Source organism: Danio rerio, chromosome 6, assembly GCF_052040795.2.
Source record: "Danio rerio strain M-AB ecotype USA chromosome 6, GRCz13ab, whole genome shotgun sequence".
NCBI classification, from domain to species: domain Eukaryota; kingdom Metazoa; phylum Chordata; class Actinopteri; order Cypriniformes; family Danionidae; genus Danio; species Danio rerio.
The window spans coordinates 19,658,580-19,675,471 of record NC_141026.1 but is presented as its reverse complement, the minus strand read 5'-3'; the positions used below and the strand labels follow the sequence as shown (position 1 = coordinate 19,675,471).

General features: G+C 34.4%; 1 protein-coding gene and 1 long non-coding RNA gene across 2 annotated transcripts in view; both read right to left on the bottom strand.

The window, feature by feature from the left end:
* Positions 1–15,699, bottom strand: part of prkcaa (protein kinase C, alpha, a) — a 162,293-nt gene extending 146,594 nt beyond the window's left edge. Inside the window, 2 exon segments of the mRNA NM_001256241.2 lie at positions 14,541–14,572; positions 15,374–15,699. Of these exon segments, the coding sequence (NP_001243170.1) occupies positions 14,541–14,572; positions 15,374–15,540 (199 nt within the window). The 5' untranslated portion in view covers positions 15,541–15,699.
* The window catches only part of LOC147843476 (uncharacterized), a 756,120-nt gene that overhangs the window by 525,230 nt on the left and 213,998 nt on the right, over positions 1–16,892 (bottom strand). The window lies entirely within an intron of this gene.

The following is a 16,892-nucleotide window of genomic DNA, read 5'->3' as shown; positions in this document are numbered from 1 at the left end:
CTAGACAGAATCTGTCCAACATTCATCCCAAATGCTCGGAGAGAACTGAAACAGGATTTTTGTCCCTATAGGCTTTATGACACTTAATAGGTGATTCCCTTTATTTAAAGATGTTGCTTATTATATCTTAAGTAAAGGAAAGTGTTCAGTGTTTCAGCACATAAGAGCAGCACGTAATAAAATATAGCCTAGGCCTATATTTCGTTGCGCTCAGCAGCTATGCACTAATAAAGCTCTTTATGTATTTAAAATTTCCTTTTTTATTTTACCACGTTATATAAAAACATACACACTTGTTTGAGGACACAGAACACATTTTGAATTTGCAGTTTTCCCCGTCTAAAAAGTGCTGCGCGGCTGCAGACAGAAAAAAGGTCGCCTATTTCTGCTTTCACTCATCCCGAAAATGCTCTGTTTGCATGATTTGATTAATTTCATCGCATCAAAATACTTTATAAATAATATTTAAAACATTTATTTACATTTGTTTAATTATTTATTTATTTATTTATTTTAGAAAATATCTAAAATCTTTTTTTCAAAGAGGCTTTTGAAAAATGAAAGTTTAATATAAATTTGAAACAGTTTGATAGAGTACCTAATTGTTATAGCTATATAGCTTTTGTTAGTTTTATATTGGTTTATTTATTTAATGTGATTTTATTGTATCTGATATTTGTAATTCTTTAAATTATTTCAATATAGGGCTATTTTATCTAGATATGACAATATTGTTTTGAGCCTACAAAAGTGGACATGAAATTTGTAAAGTTTAATGTCTTTCTGTTGTATTCATATAGTGTATTACCTCCGAAATAAATTAAAACAATAAAAATAAAAGAAAAAAGCCGCGCGGCATCAACAGAGCTATGAAGAGCGCTCTTTTCCTCTGTCTCACACATATACACAGGCATCTAAACGCGCAAAAACACACTTATTAAACTTGACAAAACCTCTTGAAAACCTTTTCTGTCTGCTGTGTCTTTAATATGGTGTAAAGATTATTATGCGTTATTGAAACATCAAAGAGATGCAGCAAAGAAAAGTCACTTATAAAAACTATCATTTTATGCAACAGCCTTACATTTAAAAGAGAAACATAAGGGCGATCATATGCAAAAAAGACCCCAGCCTATAATTTGTTCCAAATGTTTTCTTTCCCTTATTTATTTATTTATTTGTTTATGTGTTTGGCGCATGTACTCGTGTGCGATCGGAAAACTGTGCCCGCCTCTCCTTTCACTCCGCCCCGAAGCCCCGGCTAGCCCTCTTTGGCCCAAGGTATTCGGCGGGCCGAAAAAGGCTGGCTGCTGGCCCCAAGAAAGCCCCGCTTTGGCCCGATTAGGCCCCGGAAGTGACAGTGGAAACGCCACTGGCCTTGGCTCGCCCTGGCTCGCTCGCTTTAGGCGCGATAGTGGAAACGCTGCTATTGTTTTAGCTTGAACAAACAACTAACCACCGAGCTTCTTAGAATCCACATTTCTCTGAAATGTTGCCACAAATTACACAGAAATATTCCACATAGCTGCTGTCACAATATTTATCTTAAGAGTTTGTTTTATGCAAATGAACCAAAAAGTTTACTAATGCTAAAAGGAACAATATAGATTTAGCATTAAAAGCCTGGGACAGCTCACCTCATGCATGACTGTTGGATTACAGCTTAAAAAAAATCCACATTACATTAAAGTGCTCTAACAATGACCCAGGCTGTGGACCTGCAGAGATTATTAAGAGCAATACAACTCTAACATATACTTTTATACTTTAATATAGTTTTTAAGCCTTTAATATAGTGTCTTTTAGTTTCACTCTCAGTGTGTCGCAATATGAAAGTGGTATCTCCTTTCTATCATTCTTTATTGCAGAACAGTATGTTGTGGGAAAAGAATGCAAAGATTATGGCAGAGATCAGACTGAATCAGATATCAGAGTTAGTCATGAGACAGAAGACACCATACCAAAACTTTGCTTGGGATTAACTGAAAGGAAGCAATTGGAAGTGCAGAAAATCTTCACTTCTAAATGCCATTGTTCAAATTATATGACTCATTTTCAAAGTTTAATGTGCTAGATTGAAAAGCAAGATTAAACGCCAAACCAATCTAATGTTACCTTCATTGCAAGAGAGAGAGCATGGTCATCAGATTGGCAATGTCCTAACAAAATTAACATACATACAACAGTAGGCCTAAAATAGTGGGTTCACGAGGTGGTACAAATTATGATAGCAGCTGTTTATTAATCAAAAGCAAACAAACGATAAGTAAGGTATAAAGTACATCCAGGAAGTTTAGTTTGCAGAATAACCCCTGACATAACTTCATTGCAGACAATATGAACACAAAATATTTCATGTTTTGTTAGGTCAACTTCATTTCATGTGTAAAAATACATCCTTTCCTGTTATTCAGACCAGCAACACGTTCCAAAAAAGGTTGGAATAGAAGGCTAGTAATTAGGTAAATTGTTTAAATAATGGTGTGACTTGAAACAGGTGATGTCAACAGGTGATTGTAATTATGATTTTTGTACAAAAACAGCATCCAAGGAAAGTCTAGTCCTTTAAGAACTAGGAAGCCTTATGTTATGAAGTCCTCAAGAAAGCCCTATATTATCAATGTCCAGAAGTCTTCAAGTATTATCAATGACCATCACACAGTTGAAATGTATACTGTGGTAAGATAAACCAGTATTTTAGGCATTTTTGGTAGAAATGAACATTGTCTACTAGGGCTGACCCTACACACGATTTTAATTTAGCCAATTATATGTACAAGGTCATTAGAGAAGCATAAAGGCAAACGCACAAGTCTTTAAATTGTTTTATACGTTGCTCAGTAACATGGACACCTCCAAATGGCACTAAAAGTGTCACTGTATTTATAAGGTATAATTCACATAAATGTAATTTCTGTCTTAAAGATATGACCTTTCCTATCTGAACATGCAGCTCAACTCCTTGTTCAAGCTCTTGTTCTTTCCAGACTGGACTATTGCAACTCTCTACTAGCCGGGCTCCCAGCTAACTCTATCAAACCTCTTCAGATGCTTCAGAATGCAGCTGCACGAGTGGTCTTTAATGAATCTAAAAGAGCACATGTCACTCCACTACTCATTCGTTTGCACTGGCTGCCAGTTGCTGCTCGCATCAAATTCAAAGCACTGATGTTTGCTTACAAAGCGATTTCTGGCTGTGCCCCTTCTTATCTGCTCTCACTTCTGCAGATTTATAGGCCCTCCAGAAACTTGCGTTCTGTGAATGAACGTGACCTTGTGGTTCCATCCCAAAGAGGGAAGAAAACGTTTTCCTGAACGCTCACCCTCAATCTGCCCAGTTGGTGGAATGAACTCCCTAACTGCATCAGAACGGTTGAGTCACTCTTCAAAAAGTCTTAAAAAAGCGATTAAAAACTTAACTATTTAGTCTCCACTTTCCTTACTAATATGCAATTCCCTCTCTGACTCTTCCACCAACTAAAAAAAAAATTAAAAATAAAAATACAATTGCTTTCCTTCTAAGACTTTACACACCTGAAACTTGCCTACAACACTTATTAATTGTTGCTCTTATAGTTGTGTAAATTGCTTCCTTGTCCTCATTTGTAAGTCGCTTTGGATAAAAGCGTCAGCTAAATGACTAAATGTAAATGTTAATGTAATGATGTATATGTGGCCGCATAATCACGTATGATCTGACACACTGTTTACAAATGAGAGGTTGAGCACAAACTCTTGAAAACTGAACTGACACCGTTTCAATTTACCGTAATCTTCTATGTGAAGCTGCTTTGACACAATCTACACTGTAAAAGTCCTATGAAAAATGTAATGTAAACATTGCTCATTTTTAAAACTGAAAGCATAAGTAAATGCCACATATGAGGATTTTATTTAAAACTTTCTTAATATAGTCAGTCAAAAGTTTAAATCAAGTCCTATGAAATGCTGTCTTCTTACAAAGAATACAAGTCCTATGAAATGCTGTCTTCTTACAAAGAATAAAACATCACATTTCATAACAGCATTCCAATAAGCAGTGACGAAAACGTTGCGTCATTACATATTACTATTATGTGAAACATTATAATAAGAAAAACTCAAATCCGTGTTGTAGTAGTCATCTGTTTATTAATCTCACTGAATCAAATGAAAGCAGTTAAATCTTCCATTTATCTTACGCTATACTTTCTATACTGTCTGTATCAAATCACATAATTATGCACTATTCTATGCAGTTTTGAAGTATAAATAGTGTAAGTACTGTGTTAACACTGAAAACTACTATAATAACAAATACACTTTAAATACTGGGATGATGCACTTAATCAACCGATAAAAATAAGTGTGTAATGATGGACATTTCACACACTCTACTTAGTAGTTTGGACATTTATTTCACTAGTTTGGCAATCGTCTTCTGGGAAACGGTTTCAATTTCTGCTTGATACAAAACCATTTGTGTTTCACTTGGGACAACACACCATACATATACTATGCTGTTGATTGTGTAAGTGCGTGAGTACATAGTGCGTATTTCCCGGGTTTCTACAGGGAATATTTGGTTGTTCTGTACGACTCGTAAGAGTGCGCTCTGATTTTTGAAGATTTACTTTTGATCACATTGCCGTACTTTCCTCACATAATGTGCTAGACAATTGTATTGTACCTTTTGTTAAATTGCAAATGTAATTTTATGTTGATTTATCGTTCAGCCCTTAACAATTATATATACAGTAAATTGCTATGCTCACAATGTGTTATAAATACCAAGAGCATGCTATCTCTAAATTAAAATCACAGTTGTTCAGACAGGGAGAGGGAATGCTGCACACTGTATGTTTATACAGCATCGCTAAAATGTTGTTGAGAGTATTATATAATTGCAATGTAGGATTAAAACTGAAATCAAAATTGATGAGTAAAGTTCCAGTGATTAAAATAAACTAAAATGTTTGTGCTTTCGATTCCTCTCCCAAGTCTGTAAACCGATAATATCTCAATATGACTAAATTCAGGTGAAGATCAATACACATTTTGATTACAAGAAAAGTGCCATGAAAGGAATTATTGTCTTCACTTTCTAGTGATATAATATTTTTTTAGCGTATGCAAGTTTTTTTATTTTTGCTTCTTAAGTTTGTGAACATTCTGAAAATCCCACTCAGACATTCTGTTATCTGTGAGCAGGGCTTTTGTTTTGCAAGCACTCAGCTTAGTGAAATTAGGTACACCTCCATATCTGTGACCATCATGACACCTGCAGTGTTTATCAAGCCAAGAATTTGATGACTAACGATCTGAAAAGGAGGCGATTTACTAAAAATACTTTTTGAATCACAGTGAATCACATGAAATTAGAAAGTTAAATAATAACTTTCTAATTTTATGTGACTTACTTAAAAAGTTAACAATTTTTAATAACTACTTGTGTAATTATATATATATATATATATATATATATATATATATATATATATATATATATATATATATATATATAATGTGACTGACATGCATGTGCCTAGTATGTGTTAAGTATGTACTGTAGACATTTGCAGTACTTGTCAAAGGCAACATGCAGTAGCAGTAATGGCAGAGTACACAGTAGTGCTCTTGCTGCTCAGAAATCTGTTAACACTTCTTCATTAAAGTGTGAACCAGAGGTGCATCATATACAGTAAATAACTTCAAAAACATTTTACTAACTAGGTGACAGCACACACTACTGTCCTGATATATGTAATATGTGTGTAAACGTAATCATTTAGAAAACCTATTTGTGTCTACAGTATGTGAAACTATTTTTTTAACGACATTATTGTTGTTTACACTCATTACACATGTAATCCAGATGTGCCAAAAATATTGTGTAACTATTTATACTGTGACCTGCGTGAATATCTCAATTCCATTTCCAAAAAGAATTTGCCACATTCATAACATATTTCCACAAGAATACAAGATGTTTCCTTGTTTGCTTTTCACCCTGCAATAATCATTACAGCAACTGATCTAGTATTTGCCGAATGACATTTAAACTTCTGGAATTAAACTTTTTTGTTTACTTTGAAGAGAGCCCAAGTAGGGTCTCCCTCAGAGAGAAGACCAAAACCAGACATATGGAAGAAAGTATAAATTGTTTATCCAATTGATAAAACATAGACCTGATTCACTGCACACATTTACAGTTCTTTGATGAATGTTTATCCTGACACTCATTATTCAAAACTAACTTCAGTAAGGAAATAAATGAGAGACAAAAGAGAGAGAGTGAAAGAGTAAGAGAGTCTGATGACAATGGCATACCACTAGTAAGTGGAAACCTGGAACAAATCATTTTCCACTTCCACTCATGTTATGAGTCAAAGTTTCAACTCAAAATTTCTTTGACCTGGGTTTAGCACTGAAATCAAAGTCATGTTTTAACATGGAAAATCATGATAAAAACACAGAGGTCCAACTCCATTCAGTTATCTTTTCACTCAAAAGCTTATTCAGAAATTTGACAGTCCTTTTGCTCAGTTTGGTTTTTATTAAAGCTTTGTTCTCTTTTAAGTTGCAGGAACTGCTCATAGGTCTTCTTAAAAACAAAAGAGTATGGTTTATATGTACTCAGACAGTTTACAATCTGTATAATCTGCAGTACTATTAATACTGAAGCAATGGCAAGTGATGCCCTGCAAGCAGAATGGAAAATGCATTTGTCATAGTGTTATGTCTTCACAAAACTTTCCTTGAATGAGCAGCTCACATTCTCTCCATCTCTCTTTAAATGCATCTACAACAGACACATGCAAGTTTTACTTTGTCCGTGTTAAAGGGCAAATATGATTAAAATGAACTTTTGGAAGCTGTTTGGACAGAACTGTGTGTAAGTATATTGTGTCCACCGTCAAATTGGAGTGATAGAAACAAAATAAGCTTTTTTTTTTTATTTCCTGAAAATAATTGTTCTATTTTAACGATCTAGGTGCAAAGTGCAAAGCGCAGGGCGCAAAAGCATTAAGGGCATGTCTGAATCTACTTTTGCTATTTTTAAGAACGGAAAAATATGCTCTGCGCCACGGTGCATGGTCTAACAGGGTTGTGCTCATTCTCTTAAGTTATTGGTGTGTTTGAAGAATAAACCAATCAGACTCTCATTTCCCATTCCTTTTAGGAGTCAGTTGTGTCGCGCCATGGCGCATCTGCAATTTACACAGTGGACTTTGTAAGTGGAAAAACTAAACACTTTACTAGCGAGAAAACAGTTAAACAGACCATCTGCAGAGAGAATAAAGAATGAGCCTCCTTCAATCCAATTTGTTTTTTAAACAACATGGCGGAAAACAGTAAAAATTAAGGTTGCGTTAGTCTGAAAATAGCAACACATCAGAGCAAACAAGTCTTGTGCCTTATTGCGCCAGTAGGATCCAAATCCCTGCGATTCTGAGGCCCACCACAATGTGACGTAGGAGTGCAGGTTTTTTTGCCCACCGAGTTGATTGACAGCCGCTTATTAACATGTCTCCATAGAAACGTAAATAATCATATCCACAAGAAAGGACTTGTGCAAAGAAACTGGGACTAAAAGACTTGTTCAGCTCTCTGTGATCAGCTGCACATTGAGGATGAGTTTTACAAGTTTAAACGATTTTAAATCAGTGCATAATAAAGTAAAGAAAGTAAAATTGTAAAATGTAGTTCATCACCACAGCCAGTATCCGTACAATAATAAAAGAAGACATTTCTGGTTTGTAGACATTAAATCAGGTTTATATTGTAAATTTACATAACAGATGCCCATACAGCAGTGTTTATTAACGTGTATCCTGTCACATTTGCCTTGCAAAACAGCGCAAAGCTAAACGTGCATGTGAGTGTGTGCAAACTTTATAACAATATTGTTTGACTCATCGTTGCAGAAAGGCATGAATTAACTTCACAACAAATACATCAAATAAAACGTTGGGAAAGTTCTTACTGTAGTAAAAGAGATCTGCTTCATTCTTGTCTGTTCTGTCACTGTACTGTTTGTCTACATGAGACGCAGCAGGTGATAGCAACACCCATCAGAGCGATCTCAATGAGTCTATGACACAAGTGAGAACGTTGGGAGGGGAGAACCAGCTCATTTGCATTAAAAGCACAGGAAAAACAGCTACTATGTCCTGACAGCTCAAATATCACAGATTTAAAAAGGTAAAATAAATAATCTGTTGGGAATTTTGAGCTGAAAATTTACAGACACTTTCTGGAGACACAAAATACTTATTTTAAATTTTGAAAAAGGGGTAAAATATGTGCCCTTTAAATTCCAGTGTTAGATATCGGATGCTAATTCCATTATTAATAAACTAAACATTGTAGATTTTCCAGCCAAACAATATAATGTGATGCCAAAAAGTCCTGCAGTATTGGATAGCTCTTGTTTAAGGAAGTTATTTCTGGTAGAAGATCTAAAACTGTCTTCAAACAATGCAGCAGAGTTATCAAGCGACTAGCAGCTAGGGTGCTGATCGGCTGACTGTGTCAAGAGCAAAGTAATACACTCATGGTAATCTCATTCTTATCCTTATCATTTGCATGACCTCAAACACATTATTTATCTGGGTCATAATCAGTTGAGCAAAACTCAAATCAAAGTAGATACGATTAAAATCGGTAGACTTTTACATTTCAAATCATGATTGGGGCTTTCTGTTGATTTTGTTCATGTAATGTTCACTATAGGGCTGTTTACAGCTGGTGATTTCATGCAGCACTGCACAATATTGGAAAAACCTAACATTACGATATTTTATGATTTTGCTATATATATATATATATATATATATATATATATATATATATATATATATATATATATATTGATATGAATATCATTTTACCAGATCTCCATTTGGAAAGATTTAGTCATTTTATAATAATTGGGATGATTCTAAAGAGAGGTACATCTATATAAAATATAATAAACCATCTAAAAGCATAGATCAATAAAAAAAGCTACAACTGAAACAAACAATGATTTATCGTTTTCTGGTATAACAATATTCAGGTACAGTAATTAAATAATAAAAAATAAAATAATTAAATAAAATGTATCATTTTAATTTTATATAATATATATTATACTGTATAATATTAAAGTCACAAAGGGTACAATTTCTTTTGATTTGCTTTTAAAATCATAGTCACAGGCCTCAAAAACCACATGAAAATGATAACTTATAATATATAATATTATAATGCATAGACTTACTCAACACTGCATTTTGTGCGATGTAAATATTGAGAATGATCACATTGCGATATCGATGCTAAAAAGATTTATTGGGCAGCCCTAATTTCCTGTGTTATTTTTGCTATCTGGATATAAATGCCCTCTGAAAACCATTCAAAACTGATAAAAATCTGGTCACAGGAGCTGCTCTGCGATGCATTTCAGACAAAAGTGGACAGGTATAAAGGCATCAGGCTGTTGAAGCCACATATGTAAATTTTACAGATGACAGTTTCATTTTTTATTATTATTTTTGACTGTGAAATTATTCAATTCAATTGTTAAATTAATATCAGATAGCAGCATTAACAACAGAGATGTAGCAAGAACCTGTAGCCTATCTTTGAAAACATAAGGGTATTAATAGAAAAATATAATTTGTTTGTTTACAGAGGCACTTTGTTTTGTTTTTTGAGAGAGTATGTTATACCCATTTATTTATTTTTTTTAATACAGGGCTGCACAATATATCGTTTCAGCATCAATATCGCAGTGTGATCATTAGCAATAGTCACATCGCAGGACATATGAAATGTTGAGTTTGTATTTTAATTTATCATTTGCATGTTTTAAAAGCATTCAGATATATGAAACTGTAGCATTTGTGACCTTAACTATGATTAATTTTATTTAATTATTATTACTAATATCATTCAGTTACTGTACTTAAATACTGTTAGACTCGGGAAACGATAACCCTATTTCAATTGTATCTTTTTCTTGATTGTATTTACAGATTGTCATGCATGAAAATACTCACAACACATGCAAATAGAGAAATGCACTGCAAATGGCAAAGACCACATCGAAAATGAGTCGAGGGACCCCAAAAACTGTAAAGACTGTTTGAGATTTTATGGAGATGCATTCCCACTGCAGAATCATCGCAATCGATATGATTTGATTTGACATTATGAATTATTTCCAAAAAGAGATAAGTCTTCTTGTGAAATTGTATTCATAACACTACAGATATCGCAAAATAACAAAATATTGCAATCATTATTTTTCCAATATCGTGCAGCCTTATTTAAATGCTTCACATTTTTGCTGAAATTAAGAAAGCACACACATCCTTTGCTCAAGTAGAAGTACAAGCACAGAAACAGATGTTTAAAAAGACTTGAAGTTGAAGTACTGTACTCAAGAAAAGTAAAAAGTACATGTTTGAGGGCACACTTCAAGTAAAAAGTATCCATTTTTACACTAAACAGAATGCTTTATTAGCTAATTATCAGATTTTATTACTAAACAGAAATTTTCACTAAACAGAGTTACATCTGTTCAGCAGAGACCTATTTATGTGGTTAAATGCAACAATGAACCCGTTTTCAGAAATAAAAAAAAAAGTAATCTGGTGTAAACAGCCCCATAATGCTTCCTCTCTTCTCTCCTGTCGTGAGGACACGCATAACATGGTCATCCATCAGGACTTCTTTAACCCAACAGATACTTTTTTTGTCATAAGAAAAGTGTCAATGATTTAAATCTCAAGCAGAAGGGTCCACAATGGGTGGTTCTCATTTATTATTTGTGCATCCTTATCTCCTGCTTTTTGCAGCTTAGTCCCAGCAATCCCAGGATAGGGGAAGGAGAAAGGACAATAAAGGTCAACCGAATCGCAGCAAAACTTCTTTGTATTGGTGTGTTCTACTTACTTCCGTATCATTTCCAAGCATCATCAGCTTTTCTAAACTGAACTGCCCCTATATTAGAGGGATAGCTGACTCAAAATGACAATTCCATCATAATTTAATCTCCCTTTACTTGTTTCAAACTTTTGTTTTGTTTTCGTTTCTTTCTTCTATTGAACACAATATTGTAAAGAAAGTTTGTAAGCCTGTAATTATTGACTTCTATAGTATTTTTTCCTACTATGGATGTCAATGGTGGCAGATTTTTAGCTTTCTTCAAAACATCTTTTTTGTATTCAACAGAAGAAAGAAACTTTTAACGTTTTGACCACTTGAGGTAGTAGATTTTCATTTTTAGTTAATCATTTAAAACTTCAGAGTTGTTGGTAGATCGGATATGGTTGTGGCCGGAAGTTAACGAGAATAATTTATATTATTTATAAAATAATAAATTATTTATAAAAATCGGATTTATTGTGTTTAATTAACATCTACCCAAACCTCAACCGTCACAGTAATGTAAAAACAGTAGTTGTACCCAGTTATATTCATGCTATATATTAAATTACCCAATAAATTGTATTTTTTAATGCCTACCCCCACCCCAAGTCTAAACCCAACCATCACAGTAACGTGAAAATATGCTGCTAATTTAATGTGCATAATCGCACTTCCGATCTGCCGTATATCTGATCTAGACCTTAACAAACTTCAGTCCTTAAGTTTTGTCTATTCGTCGCTATCTCTGTTTGAAACATGCACTTGCCTTTATTTTCAGAATTATCATATTTACATAGGTTGTGCATTGGAAGGACTGAATGAATCCTTGAACGTTTTAAGAAATATGTGTGGGTTTAAGTCAACAATGTGAAAGCAAAATTTGCATTGTTTAAGTCCACAATAATGTGAATATTATACTATGAAATCAAAGCTCTTATTTCTTAAAAGTTCGGCCAAACTAGAATTTTCACAAAATGTCATCTAAAATTATGAGTGACATTTTGTTCTGACCAACTGCAAAATAGCCTAGTAGCTGGAAATCCTTCTGTATTTATGAAGAGACAATGACGCAAAGACAAACAATGGCAAGCTCATATTTCCTGCAAAAATCCTACCTGTACTACTCAAATTAGAAAACCGCTTACCATTGTGAATTGGGCTAAGGTAAGGAGAGAGTTTAAAACACTGGCTGTTATTCAAAAATTTGTTTAGTGTTTTTTTTTATCCAAAACAACTTAGCTTCCACATGGAAAATGCATGTACTTTGCTAATAGCTCCTTTGAAACCTACTCATTATTTGTCCTTGCATTCTTAAGGTACAATAGAATTCAAAGAAATGAGGAGCAAAGAAACTACAGTAAACCTTTGCTTTAACAGTCCTACCACATCAGAATAAAACAATTGTGGAAATGTGTTGGGCTGATCAAAATTTTACTAGTCAAATGAACACCCAATAACACCCTGTCCTAACTACATGCACTGCGATGCCGCAACACACAATGAAGGGTATTTTTTTCCATGACAAAACAACTTTTTGTCCTAATACTACTATGACAAATATCCCCTCAGGTACAGATTGTGTGCTATATTCAGAGTTAAATGTTACCAATGTGAGTTTAAATAATAATATATGTGACAATTATTGCCAGTCTACTGAAAGCAGCGGTATATAGTCACTCAGGCTATCTTGCTGCATCACATAGCAGTACACGGTGTTAGGCTGGACATACTGAGGCCTTGTTTCCATTTGAGCTTTTGTTGGTCCAACTATTGAACAAAAGAGCTACATATACAGATGCAAATGTCCCTGGAACATCTTACCAGTGTTGGGGGTAATGCATTACAGGTAACTGGAGTTACGTAATAATATTCCGTTTCTAAATAATTACTTTTCAAAAATTGCATTGATTTTCTTATGTTTGACAACATCTTATTTTTAGCAGAAATGCACAGTGAAAAGTACAATATCACAATAAAAATGTTACAGTGATCAATTACTGAATATTAAAACTGTGGGTCAGCTTGTGTTTGATGGCTTTTCCTTAAAGGCGGTCATTTCTTTCTTTCTAATTGGTTTGTACATCAGGATTTAGTTTTATCTTATAGTGTAAATTATTTTTTTTTACATTATTTCATTCATTCATTCATTTTCATTTTGGCTTATTCCCTTTATTAATCAGGGATCGTCCCAGTGGATTGCACCAACTTATCCAGCATATCTTTTACGCAGCGAATGCCTTTCCAGCCGCAACCCAAGACTGGGAAACACCCATACACTCTTGCATTCACGCACATACACTATGACGAATTTAGCTTATTCAATTCACCTATAGCGCATGTCTTTGGACTTTGGGGGAAACCGGAGCACCCAGAGCAAATCTACGTGAACACGGGGAGAGCATGCAAACTCCACACAGAAATGCCATCTGACACAGTTGGGGCTCCAACCAGTGAGCTTCTTGCTGTGAGGCGATAATGCTACCCACTGTGTCAACGTGACGCCCTTACATTATTACATCATGTTGTGTTTTACAATAAAGCTTTTGTATTTGTTTAACACTATGTATTTTCTGTGTATTACCATTTTCCTTAGATTGTGGAAAAACAGCATGTGAATGTTTAATACTTATATTTTTTATTTTAAGTAGTCAATAATTTTGTATTTACTTTGGTATACCAGTATTAAATGTTTTAATCCATGCTCAAATTCAGTTTGCAAAGATGAAAATGTGGCTAACCATCTGTAAAGCTCTGTCCACCACAGGTTCCTTTTTTATATCATACATTTTCAATTAATACTGTTTGCACCTTTGGTAACTTGACTGATCAGTGGCTACTTGTGATTGTATTACTGAACATGACTCTTAGTACTTAGTTCCAATTGAAAAACATGGCTCAGTATGCACACATTAAAATCACTACAACTGGACTTAAAATAGTATGCTAGAGACAGATGTCAAGACCAATGTGTAAATTCTTTAAAAATGTAATTATGCATTGTGTAAAGCACACTTTCACAGAGTTACTCAAGGACAAATGAATATACAAAAACCTGCTGTAATTCACTGTAATAACTGTGAAATGCATGTATTATTGTTGTGTATTTAGTTTTACAGACAGCAAAATTAATTCTGATAACAGCATCAATTATGTGCTTGTAGTCATTGTGAAATCTGGGGGGAAAACGACAAATTTCAATCAAAAAAGTAACGTTAAATTTAAATTAACTAGCTTTTTTAAAAATGTGTAGTTCATTGAAGCCGTTTTCAGAGATGGTTTTCTTTAAGAACCATCCCTTTATGTGAGAGACTTTTCACTGAGATACCAAAGCTATTGGGTTTCTTTCTTTAAGTCAAAGTTATTTAGCTCAAGGCCAGCCAAGCAATGTTTATGTGACACACTACAGCTCACTCCATCTCTGCTGAGTTCAATAATCAGATACAGCAACTCTCTTTCATTCTGAACATTTGCTTGTTCTGTGGCATTAAACTCAGCTAATGGTGTGTGGAAAGAAATTTGGTTGTAGATAATGTCTTAATTTGAAACGAGACATAAAGCAACTTCTTCATATGTATATATGGGTTCAAGAGTGACTATTCAGAGAATTAGCGGAACATGCCCATCCCTCAATAGTTGCTTACCTTGGCACTGAAATCCTTGCTTTCCAAACCCCCTGATGAAGAGAAGAGAGAAACAATGCATTAGAGGTCTGCCTCTCTAAATCCTTTAATGGGCTTTTAGCTATCAGTTGCCTTCCACTGAACAAGCAATCCCTTAATTAAAATGTACACTGACAGCTACAATATCTAATGTTTGATTTGTCACGACACACATGTAGGAAGCAATAAAAGGGCATATTTTTTCAATCACTTTTACAGGGAGTCATAAATTGAATCATTAAAGGGGACACGTCTGCATGTTAATAAATAAACTGCTGTAATATTGCAATTTATAAGCTGTTTCCACGAATTTGTCTATACATTTATTGACTCATATCTGAGCACTTATATTTGAACTTTTACAAGTTACTACATTCTTAAACTATCAACAAGTATGGCAGTGACTTGACTGAGCAGCTGAATGCCCCACTGTGAGCCTGGACAAACTGATCACGCCCAAATCATGGCAACACCAGTAAACGCTGAAGAATGACGGTTGATGGAACATTTTAAAACTTTAAACTTAAAAACTTTAACATTAGCTTTGTCCAACGAAAAAAAAGACATTATGAAAGAAAATCAAAGCGTGTGACAGGTGTGAAGCAGAGTTCTTTAAGACAGTGAAATAAACTAAACGTGTTTATGTATGTGTATTATCAAAACAGCTTAACTGTAAGCATTGCGTTTCTTAAATGCTTGAACTAGTAGTGTATGTTTTTATGTGTACGTCTGGTTAACAGGCCAGTAGCAAGATCTACAGTATCTTTAAACTTACACTGCTACTGCACTAATCATGTGTGAAATGATCTACTCACCAAATGAAGTCAGTGCAATGACTGCAGAAAGTCGGCTGCTTGAAAAACCTCGCGGTGAATTTATGGTTTTTCACTTCATGGACGTTTTTCTGCCTCAAAGCACCTTTACGGGCAAATCGATTTGCAACGTCAGACGAGGATTGCTCGTTGCTTTGTGTATCAGCCATTGCAGAAACACGAGCGAATAATTCCCCGTAGAGTGTGAGGAAGTTGCTGTCAGATAATTATAACGTTGTTTTTTCTGCCGTAGTTGTCCGTGTAGCGCAACAGTTGGGCGCGCGCGTGCGGAAAAGGTTTCTCCTGCTTTCGCCACAACTACTGTGTGTGACAGCTTCCAGCGAGCGCTCCGCTTCCTTCTCGCTCGAGGTGACGTCACCGAAGTGTCCTTCTGCTGGGAGTGGATAATAACGCTCGCCACTGGATCATGAGCACCGTGCAATGAGCGTCATCCGGCGGTCAACAAACCTGTTTGCAAGTTACTGTGAAGAATCCACGAGATTATCACCAGTGACTTTTGAGACAGGTTTGGATGTTTTCTTTTTCTTTAATCTACAAGTCTTGCTGAGCGTTAAATTTAGGAAGCATGATTTGGTGTCCTTGGTGAAGTGTTTATTTTCTTACTCGCGAAAGACTGGCGTTAAAAAAAACAAGAACAAAAACACTTGAAAAATACTTGATGTTTTACTGAGACCGTACGAGTTCTGGTCAGCCAATCAGATTTAAGAACCAGAATAAATATATATATGTATTTAATAATAAGCCAGAGGCAAAAATTCAGTAAGTGACATTCTAAGTCGATCTTTCTTATGTAGTAGTGCAATGCACACCTCCCACCAATGTCGATATACTGTATATCCACATCGCACTGCTACTTGTGTGATATATATATATATATATATATATATATATATATATATATATATATATATATATATATATATATATATATATATATATCTGGGTTATTCTCACGAAACCAGTAAAACAACGTGGCACTTATTTTAAATATAAAACTTAGTAATTTGTTAACAAAAAAAACATTATAATAAAGACGCTGTTCTCTACGAAGCACAATGTGTAATTTCAACATAATTTATTTATTTCTAATCATTTTACTGCATTTTCTACTAAAATTCTCATTACCGAAACGTGTCCATGCATTTTTGAACGTGTGTTATGTTGTAATTTAAACAAATTAGCATAAAAAATTTTGAATAAAAACAAATTAATTGTTTTATTAGGTTATCTGACATGATGAAACAAATAGTTTACAGAATATTCATGTATGATAACATTTAGAAAAAAATGATAAATTAGGTGTCCGTGACAGATGTTCTCATCCTCTGCAACCATTTTAAAGTGCTGTTTAAACACACATAAAGAGTTTAAATAAAGTTTAATTTTGTATATGGAAGCACATGGGCCAGTTGTTTTAAGATGACTGCCAGGAAAGAAAATCTTTTATATTTCTCCAGTTTAATGTAAAATTTTCTCCTGTCAAAATGGTTACAAGACTTTT